Raw genomic sequence first — 14,696 nt, 5'->3', positions numbered from 1 at the left:
TTTTATTTAAAAATCTAATATTTAAATTGTGACAAATTTAAACAAAGAATAAAAAACAAAGTGGCATTCAACTTGTAAGCAGGAGTACAAACTTCTCCTGACCACCCCACTACCAAATTCATTTATAAAATCCACTTTCATTTATCATTTATCATTTATAAAAATAAAGAAAAAGGAGACCACATGAAAAAAAATAAAAGAAAGTGAGAAAGAAATATAGAAAAATAAAACTAAATTTTGCAATATGTCCGATTGGAATTTCGAGTCTATGCCGCGGGTGATTTTGAACAGTCAATTGCAATTCGAGTTGATTTTCTTGAAATATCGTTATTAGGTAACTTTATTTCTCTACAATCAGTGTCTTTGTGTTTGATCAGTATGAATAATAGATATTGTATTGTATTCGAATGTTGAATTATGAGGGTATATTTAAAGAGATATAGGGTCTAGAAATAAAAAAAATTGTTTGTGGGATTTAATTATTCAAGTACCATGGTATCTGAAAACTTAGACCCAGCTGATTAAATATGCGTAGTGTCTTTGCGTGAAAACAAAGCCAGATAACTACTTTTTAGTGAACTCAATCTCCAAATATTTGTAATAAACTTCTTTATGCACTTTATAATGCATATTCAGATTTTGAATATTGTACACCTAACTATTGCGCGTTTGGATATTGTAGAATGAATATCTATCTGTTTTAATTTTGAACACAACTGTTGATGTTTATCACACTTTCCTACAATTATTTTAAACTCTGTGAACTCATCTGTTAAAAAATACACAATGGACAGTTATAAAATACACATATTTAACTACTACTTAATATAAATAACTTTTTTTTTCTGATGAAAATGTAAAATGGCAACTTGCCACCTTATTTAAAAGAAACGTACTATTACAAAAAGAATATTTAAAATGTAGATTTGATTATTAAAAAATGAATTTTTAACTATTTTAAAATAGCAATTGCATAATATACATATACTGTTTAAACTTTCATGTTTACAGTTAAATTCAAATTAATTTTCAAAATAAAATAAATCTTACACTTCATAAAAAAAAAATATATATATTTTTTTTATGTTAACAAAAATTAGGGAACATATGAGGACGAGGACTTTGAGGTAGTTATGGTATTCCCAAGAATTAAGTCCCGGGGTAGCCACAAATCAGCAGTTTGCCACAGGAATAGATTCATGGAAAATAGACAAAGAATCTAAGTCCGTAAAAAAACCCTAAAAACCCTCGCTCGCTCCCCATTTCAATGATTCCAATACCATACGGAGTTCGCGGGAAAAGTGAACCCACTTCATTTCCATCGTCTACTCTTTTCTCGACTCTCCCAAGAATAACTAGAACTACAATTTCTCAGTGGAATCGGAAACAAAATTAAAGTTCGTGTCAATGGAGTCGGGCTTGGATCAAGACCAGAAATGCTTGATCGATTGCCTCAGCGCCACCCTCGACACAAACCATGATATCAGATCCTTTGCTGAGGAGTCGCTGAAGCAAGCCTCCATCCACCCCGGTTCTCCATTCTTATTTCCTATTAATTATTATTATTATTTTTTTACATTTTCCATAGTACTTGGACCAGTGCAACTATGAGCGCAATGGAGACAATTCAAACTCCTGTATTTTTATGTAGCATTGTGATTCTATATGAGATTATGCTTGTTAATTTAAGATTATTCGGGGCTAATTACATCGTTGGGGTCTCCAATTCCAGGATACGGTGCTGCTCTTGCCAAGATTATTTTCAACAAGGAGATTCCCTTCGGGTTGCGTCAGATATCCTTTTTAATTTTTTTTACCCTGATGTTGACTGAACATTTGTTTCTGACTTTTAAGAAATGTCATGACATTATATTGTTTAAAAAGGGCTCATTGACCAGATAACTATTTCTATTTCCCATTTTAATATTTGAAATATACCCACTTCATTCTATGAAACTGACATAAATTTGTCATCTATTTGTTCCCCTGGAATCGGCACATATATTACACATTGAAGTTTCATATAATGGAGAACAACACGGTTAATTGCTTTAACAAGCACAGCTCAAAAACGCAGAGAAAAAATGTTTTCCTTAATTTTAATCACCTGTCAGCGGTTTTGTTGAAACAGTTTATTAAGCAGCACTGGCAGGAAGATGAAGAAAATTTTGTGCCTCCAATTGTTTCTGCTGAAGAAAAGGTTATCTTAGACCTTTTAAATTCAGATTCTGTCTTATGGTACTTTTGCACTGGTTAAAAAATATAATACTTGTACTATGAGCAAGTGTTGGCATAATTTCTTCTTTTTTTCTCAAAGAAATAACTGCTATCATAATTTGATTTTGTTTTTCCTCTCTGCACAGTTATATGCTTTATCTAATTGAAATTGCCATCGGATCTCAATTTTGTAGTTATGCATGTTACGATTTCATGATTGGATATTTTCTGATCCCATGTCTAATTTTTTCTTTTTGTCGTCAGGGTGTGATTCGGCAACTTCTGATGCTATCTTTAGATGACTCTCATGGCAAGATTCGCACAGCTGTCGGCATGGCAATGGCTGCCATTGGCCAGTATGATTGGCTAGAAGAGTGGCCTGAGTTGATTCCGTTTCTCTTAAAGCTAATTAATGATCAAAGCAATCAAAATGGAGGTAAAACAAACAGAATCTTCAAAAAGGTTACTAATGCATGCACCGATACCAAGCATCTTTAACATGGATACTGTTTTAATGGTCTGGTACAGGTGTTTGCCAGCTTAAATACCTATTGCCCATTGCATGTTAACGGTTCCTATTGATGGTTAACTCATTGTTTAATCTCTTATCAAGGCTCAATTTGTGGTCTCTATATGGCCAAATAGCACCACAAAGAACCATAAATCAAACTGTACCGTACTGGACTAACAGCTATGCAAGGATAGGTACTGCTCAAGTTTTGAAATATTTGACTAATACAGTAGCAAGTACTTGGTCATGTAGTAACATTGAGACTTTTATTGAACTCATTGATATCCTTTATACTGTCACTCTCACTGTCCCCTACTCTCTCTCTCTCTCTCTGTGTCTGTGTCAGTTCGAGGAGCCTTGAGATGCCTGGCCCTTCTGTCAGGTGATCTGGATGATGTGTCTGTTCCAAAATTGATGCCAGAGCTGTTTCCATCTATGCACAAAATAATATCATCACCAGAAGTGAGTTCAAAGTTCAAGCCGATTAATGTAAAAGAAAGGACATTGAACATGACTTACCTTATTGTCTTGGAATTTGATTTTTTGTTTGTTTTTCAGATGTATGAGAAAATATTACGTGCAAAGGCTGTTTCCATTGTTCATGCTTGCATCTCTGTCCTGGGTTCTATGAGCGGTGTTTATCAGGTAGGTAGATATTATTTTTATCTGATGTTCTCCCCCCTCATTGGATATGTATTTATGGACTTTGGCTCTTCTATTTTATTTCAGAAGGCAATAGTAATATATAACCAAGGATTACCATTCTATAATGGTCAGGTCCAGAACAAAGAGTAATTAGCTGTAGCTTCATAACCGTATACCTGGTTCCAGCATATTCTGTTGCATTTCTTCTTTGAAACTTCAAATGAAGTTGTCTGCATTTGTTGAGGCTTTAACATCATCTTCAGAAAGAAAATAGAACACTAGAATAATAAAATAATGTTGATAAATAAAGCAAAGATTGATTCAGGGAGCATGATTAGTCTCAATAATGCAAGTTGATATAATTAGCTACAGTTTTATAGTGTGTTTTGCTTAACTTCTTATCTAAATAACTATTTGAACCGGATCATTGGTGCAGAAAGAAGCTATTAATATGGTAAAGTCGATCCTTACTCCCTTGATGGAGCAGTTTTCAATTATATTGCAATCTCCTGTGCAATCAGAAGATCCTGATGACTGGAGCCTTAGAATGGAGGTATGTTCACCAATTGAGATCAACTCTTAATTATAACATTTACACCTTAAAAACAATCACTATTACAACTGTTGCTGTGCTTTTCTTTCTCTTTAGGTGTTGAAATGTTTGCTTCAGATTGTTCAGAGTTTTCCTACTGTATTGGATGGACCTTTCTCAGGTATGTTACTATAATTTAAAAAAGAGTGAGAGTTGTAACATTAATTGATACACTAAAATTTTGGCTGGAGTAATTGAACGTAGTGGTACATTGACTGAGATGGTATTGTTTCCTCAATAAGCACCAATATAACCTGGAATAAAGCTTCTAAGAACCCTCAATCTTGCTGTTGAGACCCAATTGTGTAATTACTTTACCACCTGTGTTAACCGTTAACCTTCAATTGAACCAAAAAACCTCAAATGTTTGACCTAGTTGTTAACACCAGGCAAACCTAGGAAAAACCAAGAATATGATTAAAGTAAACAAAAGAGTCCAAAACAATGGTGGAGCCAGTAACTGAATGGCATCATACCTAGTTCATACTGAACTTTGCCAAAATTATATTGAATCTTTAATGAAATATTTGATTCTCTTGTTTCATATCTAAAAGAGTTGTTCCTTTTTATTGTTTTTAAATTTAGGTATATTGGCACCTCTATGGCAAACCTTTATTTCTTCATTCAAAATCTACCAGTTGTCGTGCGTACAGGGAACAGAGGATTCCCATTCGGGTAGGTATGACACTGATGGTGCTGAACAAAGTTTTGAGGCCTTTATCATTCAGGTAATACATTTCCATGTTAATGATGTCCAATAACAAAACAATAACCCCTTTTAGTGTTAAGTCAGCTCAAGCTTTTAGAATAACTGGCCGGATTAAAATTTCAGGTAACACTTTCAGTTCTTCAAACAATTTATTTTGGTCGCACAACCTTGTAACAAGTCTGTAATGGTCTTCATTCATTGCAGCTGTTTGAACTTTTGATAACCATAGTTTACAACTCACGATTGGCTAAGGTACAATTTTTTGTAATGTTTGACATTATGTTTATGGCGTACAATAGTTTGGAATTAAAAAGATATTATATGCAGGCTATTCGAGGCAGCATCAAGGAACTAGTGTACTATACAGTGGGTTTTCAGCAAATGACCGAAGAACAGGTATTTCATTTTGTGTGCGCTTCTTTGTCTTTTCCTCTTCTCTTCCATTCACTAAGTAATACTCGGTACCAAGGACCACTTCCTGATGTCAATATTACGTTTTCATCACTTTATGCTTTACAGCAATATTTTTAGAATCAAACAGTACATTGACATAATCAAGCTTTAGTTCAACAATTCATTGGTCAGACCGGTGAGCCAACTGGCTTGACTGCTGATTGTCTAAAAAGTTATATATTTATGAATATTAAAACCATATATAAAATAATCATGCTGCTGCATACTATCTGTGGGAGTTCACATGTATGTATTGAATGAATGCCATGGGATCTAATTGTTAGTAAAATATTGTTTGATACCAGACTTTAGACTTTAGCGTTCCTGACTTCCTGTACATAAGATTTTGGGTTGTTAAAAATCACATAATTCTCCCTCCGACAATTGTACATTTTGGATCATTTTCATTCTTACTAGAGACCGGAACTAATTTTTTTTGAAATAAATTAGAGATCTGGAAGAGAAAGATTAAAATCTAAGAATTAAATTAAATCTACTAGAAAACCAAGATTTCCTAATGTTTGGGTCATTGGGTTTTTAGTAAAAGCCGGTCATTTAACCTGGTTTTGACCGGTTCAGTTACATGGTCTTTTTAGCAGATAAACTGGAAAAGCCTGTGAGTCAGTTTTTTTGCAGTCCAATTGGCTTGTCTAATCTAATAAACACAGGTTATAAACTTACCAGTTGATGGCAGTTGCAATTTTTCTTTGTTTTAGCTTTTATGGCCTTGAAAACTAAGATTCCTGGAAAAAAAATTGAGAGATGCTAAATATCTGGAATTTAATCATAGTAATATAATTTGTCATATTTGGTGACTTCACTAAAGAATTTGTCATGCTTATAATCCCTCTGAAACTTCTCCACTGGTCTGACATGTTGTAGGAGCACTCTTGGTCTCTTGATGCTAATCATTATGTGGCAGATGAAAATGATGCTACCTATAGTTGTCGGGTCTCTGGTAAGTGGTAAATGCATAACAATGCACAGTACTACTTGCATTTAATTTATACCTAGTTATGTTTTGGGATATTAATTATACACAGAACCTACAACTCCTATGACATCTTTTGAGATGTTGATTTGTTTATCTCAGAATTTTGTCTATCTCAGAATTAGAAGATTACCTTTTTACATATGCTATTTTGTTCTATGGTCTTTGAAATGGGTACTTATTTATATATTTTGGCCTCTTTTAATTATATGGTTCATTAATTTGAATTTTTTTTCTTCAATACACTAAGGTATACTTTTGCTGGAAGAGATCATAAATACTTATGGTCAAGAAGGCATTGATTCAATTTTGGAGGCTTCTCAAGCACGGTTTCATGAGTCTTGTAAAGCAAAAGTCTCAGGCCATTCTGATTGGTGGAAAGTGAGTTTCCCTAATTCCATTATGCAAATTTGCTATAAACTATGGCTGTATGGTGCTTTATAGCAAGGATAAGTATCAGCTAGTATTCCCGTAAACACAAACCAGTTGGTTTATTTAGGGCATTTGAAACATCCTTGACATGAGACACTCGTTGTAACATTATTTTCTAACAATTAACAAGTAGGTTCTTTTCAACTTTTATGGCAGTTGCAAGAAGCATCTCTTTTTGCACTTTCTTCTATTTCTGATGAACTACTTGAAGCACAGGTCCTCCCTCGTTCTTTCTCTGTGTCTCGCTCTCTGATATCTTTTCATTTAAATGCTATCAGTTCTCATTATTTTTAGTGTGATTTTGTTCAGGATTCAGAGCCAACAAATTACAACTTGGGGGAGCTGATTGAGCGAATGGTAACTGAAAGCGCTGGAGCTGGTACACCTGCACCTCCTTATATTTTAAGTCATTATGCATTAGTTCATCTTCTAATGTCTTTTGGGCTTACAGGGGTTGACATGCATCCCTTTCTACATGCACGTGCATTTGCCATGGTTGCCAAATTCCATTCAGTGGTAACTGCCTAATTAACTTCATTAACAATTTGTTTCCATAGTTGATTTTGGTTGGATGCTGGCCATATCTGAATTTTCTTAGCTGTTTGTTGTTTCTATCTGATTACTGACTAGTTTTGGTCATTATTATATTCTTTTGACCAGATAAGCAAGAGCACCTGCGAACTATTTCTCTATAGAGCTGCCCAAGCAATAACTTTAGATGTGTATGTACAGCATCATTTTTATATTATTTGTTGTTATTACATTTCATAGACTGCCCTTAATGTATCACCTCTACCTATTTTTGCCCCCACGTAATTGCATTTTTTTAATATTTTGTCCTACTTTTGTTAGAAACAAACCTTCATTTTTTATTTCTTATTGGTATCTAAAGACTCTTTTGAATTGCAAAATCTATTGAAATTGCATAACAAACACACTATCAATATGAAGTAGTGAAGCACAATTCTTTTGGATTGAACTTTTCCAACATGTATGCATGATAATGATGTACAATGACACAATTTCTTTTCTGATCATAATTAAATCTTTGATCTTTTTTTTAATAAATAATTGTTTTGAAGCAAAATAGCAGAGCAGATAAATGAAGCAATATTGTTTCAGCTATGTTTGAATTCATCTTCTCCTCCTAAGATCCTACAAACACTTGGTCAACCTTCATGACTGAGTGATTATTTAACATAGATACCTCATCAAAATGACTCTTGCTTACATCAATGCTGATCACGATTTTCTTCTAAAAAAGTTTCTGGAATCTCCTTTGCTGTTCATAAAAATAAAATAAGATGGAATGATCTGAACTGAAAGGGGTAAAAATGAATTGACAGACCTCCACCAGTTAAAGTTGGAGCTTGTCGGGCATTGTCGCAAGTCTTGCCAGAGTCTAAACAGGAGGCAATATTACCAAATATAATGAGCTTATTGTCCTCTCTTACTGATCTCCTGACAAAGGTATCTTCTTTGGGCCTTAATTGTAAGTGTTTTATTTCTGGGTGTGTCTTGGTTATTATCTGTCCACTTGGTTTTTTAAGTAATCGTTAACCAAATCTGAAAAACAGCTGGACAGGGGGTTGAATCATAGGGCAGTATGGTTTAATTTGCACTGAAATGCTTTGGCAAAACCTCAATCAGACTCTATATTACCTTTCTGGATTAGTAATATACATTCTCTGAATTGAAAAATGAAGAAAATGAAAATAATGTTGGCAACAGGCGTCTGAAGATACGCTGCATCTTGTATTAGAAACCCTTCAAGCAGCCATTAAAGCTGGTATTTTTTCCATCTTAATATGTTGTTCTATTATTGCTTTTGTTTTCATTTATAGAAAGGTGAAATCGCTTCTATAGTCTTGAGACCTAAAAAATGTCAAAAATGGCCTTTGAAAGGGTCAATTTGTGTGTCACATGGACTACAGAAATTTGGAATGAACATTGGGGGAACTTTTTTTTTAATATAAGGTGGGATTTGTAACAGAGGAGGCTTCTGGGGAAACGACATTTGGTGCAATAGATGGCTACATTTTTTTTTTGAACGATCCAAACTCAAAATTTTAAGTGACATATCTAAACCTTGAATGTGATTTTCTTCACAAGTAATGTGTGGGCAAAAAAAAAAATGCAAATGTTTTATATTGTTTTCTACAAAATATAGAAGGCAGAAAAATGGCACGCTAAATTTGACTATTGCAATTAGCTTTGATCCTTACATTTTTGGCATCCTGACCCTATTTTTAAATTCTTATATTTTACCATGTTTAAGTTAATTAATACCATTTTATCTTTTCATCTCCTTTTGTGCATGTAGCCGGTGAACAGTTTGCATTGGTTGAATCAGTTCTTTCTCCTATCATCCTAAATGTTTGGGCTCAGCATATATCTGATCCTTTCATTAGCATTGATGCAGTTGATGTTTTGGAGGTTAGCTTGATGGTTCTTTTCTATAAAACATGTTTTGTTTTTAAGGAAAGCTTTGGATTTTCATGACGTTTTAAATTGACAGAATGCAGTGTTTCTATTGAAGATCACTTTTAATTATAACCCTGTTATTGAACTTTTTCTTCATTTCAAGATATACTCGAATAACCAGATAGGATCGTTTTGACTCTAAGAGTGACCAATAGACAAACTTTTGCACAAATTCGTTTCTTAGCTCCACTTTTATCTTTTCTTTTATTATGCAATCATGGCAAAGCTTCCACTAAAAATAATTAAGGACTGCGGGTAAGAATCCAAAGCAGTAATTACATTTTGGATCTAGAAGCAACACACTGTGCATAATTGCATTAAGTATTGTGAAATCAAGGCCCAAGCAATCATTCTTGACTTCTTCTATTATTTTATTGGTGTGCAAGCTGAGTTGGGTTTGTTTTGTGATTCTCATAAATCGTTGTTCCTTGTTCCTTGCTAATTTGTAATAAACTAGAACCAGCAATAACATTAGTTTTGATAAACAGAAAACTAAATTCTTTAGTTTATTTTACTTGACAAAAGTTCAGCTTTCAGGCAATCAAGAATGCTCCTGGTTGTATCCAACCGCTGGTTTCTCGGATTCTACCAACCATTGTGCCAATTTTACAAAAGGCATGTTTTTAGTAAATTGATGAAGTACAATAATAAACTTTCTACCTATTACTCATTTCTTAAATTTCAGCATTCTTTTATCATTGCTCATCCATTTATGTTGAATGAGACAGCCTAGGTACCAAAGAGAGGGTTTGGTCGGTGGCTCACTTGACCTTGTAACCATGCTACTTAAGGTTCGATTGTTATATCTTTTTATTGTCCTTTTTACCCTTCTTTATTTACCTACTAAGCACTTTGATATGTTAATGTTTACTTGTAAAATTCAGAATGCCCCAATTGAAATAGTGCGGGCAGTTTTTGACAAATGCTTTGATCCGACGGTTCAGCTCATTTTGGAAAGTGAAGATCATGCAGAGATGCAAGTGAGGATCTCTTAGTAGTTATTCCGATTTGATGCTTTTTGTTCTATCATTTGATAATTTTTCTTGGCCTTTTTATTCTTAATTGAGCTCACGGACAGAGCTTTTACTGGGCTCACTTGCCAAAAGTTTCAAAAAGCTCACTGATACCCCAATAAACTGTATGTTAAAGTAACTCTACAACTAATTACCTTTATGATATGGAATTGTAATCCTTGGTCATGACCAACAGTACCCAAGCATGGGTCTGAAATAGTTGGTCTCATGCATTTCCTCGAGTTTATGGCATATGACAATACTAAATACAATAAATTACATTCTGTATTATAACTTGAAAACAAGGCTTATAATGACAAACTTATCTCAATATAGAATGCGACAGAATGCCTGGCTGTCTTTGTGTCTTTGGGGAGGCAAGAAATACTTACTTGGGGTGGCGATGCTGGATACATCATGAAAAGACTTCTAGAAGCCGCTTCAAGGTAGGGTGACTTTGTTCCTTCGGCTATGTGTCCATATTTGATGTTAAGCAGCAAGTAAGCTCTCAAATTACCAGATTGAGAATTTATTAGCAGAAGAACACAATAATAAATAATCGAAAAAAATATTTTTTATGTTCTCCACCTTGTTTTTTTCACGTAGGCTTCTAGATCCAGAGCTCCAGAGCTCTGTGTCTTTATACGTGGGAAATTATATCCTGCAACTCATCTTACATCTACCTTCGCAAATGTCTCCCCACTTGAGAGATTTTGTTGCTGCCATAGTCAGACGATTGCAGTCTTCAGAAATAGAGGGGTTGAAGTGTTCTTTGATTCTTATCCTTGCCAGACTTGTGAGTTTGCTACATATTTAAACACATTTCTTTTCTTTTCAGTTTAGTTTTAAGTTGATGTTTCATTCTTGAGATCAAGCCTTAGTCTAGGTTTATCGCCAAGAAAGATTAAAAAAAATGAATGGTTGTATGCCCCTCAAATACCATGTTATATTCACTATCTTTCCCAAAACCATATACTTTCAGATTCTGATAAAAGGAACCAATCATTAGGTATGATAAAAGGTACGGTCTATTAAATATTGACAATTTTATCCTTTAACTTTAATAACTCTCCTGTTGCTGCATATGGTCAAATGAACTAAAATAAAGAGGACAAGTTTTTGTTAAGCTAATAAGGTCTTGATTGAGCTATAAAAAAGTTGAGTTGCAATTTAGTAATTTCAATTTGATTGTCCATTTATTTCTAAATTATGTGCTAATACTTTCAAATGTTTTATTAGGGTGTTTTTTTTCTTAATATGTAATGTTATTTTTAATTGAGATACCTATTTTAAATTTGTTCTGATCAGAATTGCATGCAAATGAGACCAAAAAATTTAAAATTAACTCGAGCCATGACCTGAGCTACAAAATTCAACCAAAAAAGGAATAGCTTTAAGCCATGACTTAACTTTAGACCTCAACTAAACATAAAATAACTTAGACTGACCTAAAGTTGGAATAACAATTTAGGCCTCCTAAATTTTAGGCTCAACCAAACACCACCTTAACCTGTAATATAGATCAAATACATAAAATGTTGGGTATTATATTTCCCTATATCATAAACTATCTGTTATAAGCTGGAAGACTTACTGATCTGTCTTTGGTGTTGTGCTCTTAGGTACATCTTAGTGCTCCAAATACTAATCAGTTTATTAACCTATTGTCAAGTATGCCTGCTACTGGTTATGAGAACGCTCTTGCTTTTGTGATGTCTGAATGGACTAGGTTACAAGGTTAATTTCTTGCATTCTTCTGTCATTATACTAAAACATTCCGGGCAAATTGCAGAAGAATGCTAAACTTATTTTTGTAATATTCTTTCTGTATTAAATTGATGTTCATGTCAAAGTGTAGGTGAGATTCAGGGAGCATACCAAATAAAGGTGACAACAACTGCATTGGCCCTTCTTTTTTCTATTCACAATGCGGAGTTATCAAAGTTGCAAGTCCAGGGGCATCTCATCAAGGTATTAAACACAATGATGGTTCTATAACTAATTATCTGTTTGGCAAACAGTTGTTTTAATTATCTGTTTAGCATACCAAATAAATGTGACACTATCATTTCTACTCGTAATGCTGTTACATTGCTCAAGGCCTTTTGGTCTTGCAAATCCAGTCAAACTCCTAAGCCGAATAAAAAAGAAATAAAATAAAATAAAATAATAGTTGTGTGCTCCTTGCACAATTTGGAGTTTAACAAAGACTAAATGTGGCTGGCTCAAAGATGACATAAGAAATATACCTCCTTTTCGTTTTACTTGTTTTCTGTTGTCTTGATTAATTATGGAAACTACAGAATCCTGGAGGTATTACAACACGCTCAAAAGCCAAGTTGGCTCCTGACCAATGGACTGTGGTTCCTCTTCCAACAAAGGTATTGCCGTACTATGTTGTTATAGTTCCATCAGCTTTCCTAGTATTTGCTATTATCATCTTTTAAAACAGTACCTGTCTCCTTAATAGCATTTGGTGTTTCTTGCTTCTTGCAGATATTTTCACTATTAGCTGATGCTTTGTCTGAGATATTTGAACAAGCAATGGATAATGATGATGAGGTGTCTGCTTTAGCAGTAGTTGCTTTTTGGCTTGTTTTGTAAATGCTTTTATCTTGTATATATTTTTTACTTTACTGGTTTGTTTTTCAATTAGCAGGACAGTGACTTGGAGATCTCCGGCGCTGGGGATGAGATTATGTATGCGTCAATGGTGCCATCAAGTGTTAATCCATCAGTTCAACACTTAGATGCCATGGCTAAAGTGCTTGATGAGGTTGGTTTTAGTCAAACTTCTAATACGGAGTTCTTGTCCTTTTATCTTTTTTTGGTATTTCTTGTTTTTTATTTTTCTACTTCTTTCTTTTAGTATTTGCTACGGCTATTAGATGCTTTAATTGTATAATTGAATAAATCCTTTTCTCGACTTGCCTAGGATGATGAGGATGATGGCTATGATGATGATCTGACTAAAGATGACCCACTCAGTGAGGTTTGTCAGAAAATAGTGTTCTTATTGACAAAAGGTGTTGACTATTGTAAACATAAGATGTGAATTGCAATTAATCGTTGGTTCTTTTGGCAGATAAAGTTGGCCGAGTATCTAGGGAATTTCTTTAAGAGTATATCAGAAAGCGATAGATCCCTTTTTGATTATTTGTTCCAGGTAATACTGTTAACAAATAAGATTTATATTATTAGAAAAATAGCATTCCATATTCCTAAACTTGTGGAAAGTTAAAGAGAACATCTCCAATGATTTTGTATTATGTGTTATGTGCCAATGAGAAGGTTGTGCCCCTCCAAATGATTTGGTCTAAAGACCACGACTAAATTTGGCATCTAGTCGGACTGAAATCAGTAAAAATATTAACCGCCCACATGTCAAAAAATTGATTCAAATTGTTATACTAGTGACTGCATGCATGGAAGGACTCAATATGCAATAATAATGTTCTTACCATTTCTTAGTTAACTACATATTTGAATTCTGATTCAACTAGGTCAAATTACAAAGTAATCAATAGTGAGTCTTAATCTTGAATTTCTCAATTAAGTAGTGTCTGTGTATAAAAGGCTGGAGGACTATTCTGTTTTTCAATTTTTTACCTTTCTTATTAGCCCTTATATCTCGCAAACAGGGATGTATACTAGCAATATTTGCAGATTTTTCTAGCCTTTACTGTCAATTTGTCATGCTTAGCAATGTGCTTTGTTTTTTTATACCATCATTGCAGGGTTTAACCGATTCACAGAGGGCTTCTGTTGCTAGAGTTTTGAGATCTTGATGTGGAGAGCCTTTGAAACTGCTAGATGTTCTCAGTGTTTCATATGTTTTCTTATTTGCAATATTGAATTGGTTTATTCAAAAAGTGTAGATGAATTAGTGTGCAGTAATTTTGATAGAAAAAGTTTTCTTGAACTGCATTATTATGGGGAATGCAATTATTTTTCCTGGAGTAGGTTTCCGAGTGGAACAATAGATGTCGAAAACTTTGGACCGCGTTTGGTAACAATTTATTTTATTTTTTTAGTTTTTTTCAGGAGGAAAAAACAATGTGTTTGGCTTGTACGGGTGAAAACGGAGCGGATAATGCTGATACCATATCTGCGTATTTGTATAGTAAACGGATATCAAAATTCAAAATTAAATCCGTCTTAAACGGATACGGATACAAAATAGATAGTTCACGGATACGGATATAAAATGAATAATGGTCGGATAATTAAAATATATGAACTTCTAAGATATAAATATTAAATAAAAAATTAAATGTAAATATTAATGAATTTATAAGAGGTAGGAGATAATCTATCATATAATATATATATCAAATAAAGGAATGGTAACAAAATATGTTGTGGTTTAGTGGTTTGAAGTTTAGTTCAAAGATCTTGAGATGGGAGTACATGGGTTCAAATTTCACCTATAACAAATATCAGATAGTTCGGATATTTGCTCTGTTTAGGACTCCGTATCCGAATCCGAATCTTCTATGAATATCCGATAATTATCCGAATCCGGATAATCCAGCTTCGTTTTCACCCCTATTAGCTTGACAATATTGATTCAATTTTTTTAATTGAGTGGAAGAAAAGAAAGAAAAAGAAAAATCAGGAAGTGATGTTATTGAAAGACTTGGGATCTT

General features: G+C 33.8%; 1 protein-coding gene across 7 annotated transcripts; it reads left to right on the top strand.

Moving 5' to 3' along the window:
• Positions 1–1,275: 1,275 nt before the first annotated feature.
• On the top strand, positions 1,276–14,083 carry LOC144555215 (ARM repeat superfamily protein). 7 transcript variants are annotated; one of them, XR_013511996.1, is made up of 33 exons: positions 1,276–1,531; positions 1,733–1,794; positions 2,108–2,200; positions 2,482–2,653; positions 3,075–3,190; positions 3,287–3,373; positions 3,810–3,926; positions 4,023–4,086; positions 4,551–4,693; positions 4,879–4,926; positions 5,002–5,070; positions 6,010–6,085; positions 6,369–6,499; positions 6,707–6,766; positions 6,860–6,929; positions 7,002–7,066; positions 7,211–7,272; positions 7,897–8,020; positions 8,282–8,339; positions 8,874–8,986; positions 9,572–9,649; positions 9,763–9,825; positions 9,919–10,014; positions 10,384–10,493; positions 10,654–10,843; positions 11,670–11,784; positions 11,901–12,018; positions 12,351–12,428; positions 12,544–12,609; positions 12,707–12,823; positions 12,983–13,039; positions 13,133–13,213; positions 13,785–14,083. XR_013511996.1 is itself a non-coding variant. In XM_078303466.1 (33 exons), the coding sequence occupies exons 1-33, from the start codon at positions 1,408–1,410 to the stop codon at positions 13,833–13,835; spliced, it is 3,069 nt and encodes a 1,022-aa protein (XP_078159592.1). In that variant the 5' UTR covers positions 1,276–1,407; the 3' UTR covers positions 13,836–14,083. The 7 variants fall into 7 exon arrangements, 5 of the variants coding, with proteins under 5 accessions (XP_078159592.1, XP_078159591.1, XP_078159589.1 ...); XR_013511997.1 differs by having other exon boundaries at positions 12,704–12,823; XM_078303466.1 differs by having other exon boundaries at positions 11,906–12,018.
• Positions 14,084–14,696: the final 613 nt, after the last annotated feature.

The sequence above is a fragment of the Carex rostrata genome, chromosome 6 (assembly GCF_964058835.1).
Source record: "Carex rostrata chromosome 6, lpCarRost1.2, whole genome shotgun sequence".
Taxonomy (NCBI): domain Eukaryota; kingdom Viridiplantae; phylum Streptophyta; class Magnoliopsida; order Poales; family Cyperaceae; genus Carex; species Carex rostrata.
Note: the sequence above shows the minus strand (reverse complement) of the source record. Positions and strands in the feature narration are given on the sequence as shown.

Bases quoted from the DNA above. Each gene is read 5' to 3' on its own strand.
- LOC144555215 (XM_078303462.1), top strand. From the start codon at position 1,408: ATGGAGTCGGGCTTGGATCAAGACCAGAAATGCTTGATCGATTGCCTC. The intron at 4,694-4,878 runs GTAATACATTTC...CATTCATTGCAG, and splicing joins TTGAGGCCTTTATCATTCAG to CTGTTTGAACTTTTGATAAC. The intron at 12,824-12,982 runs GTTGGTTTTAGT...CGACTTGCCTAG, and splicing joins TGGCTAAAGTGCTTGATGAG to GATGATGAGGATGATGGCTA.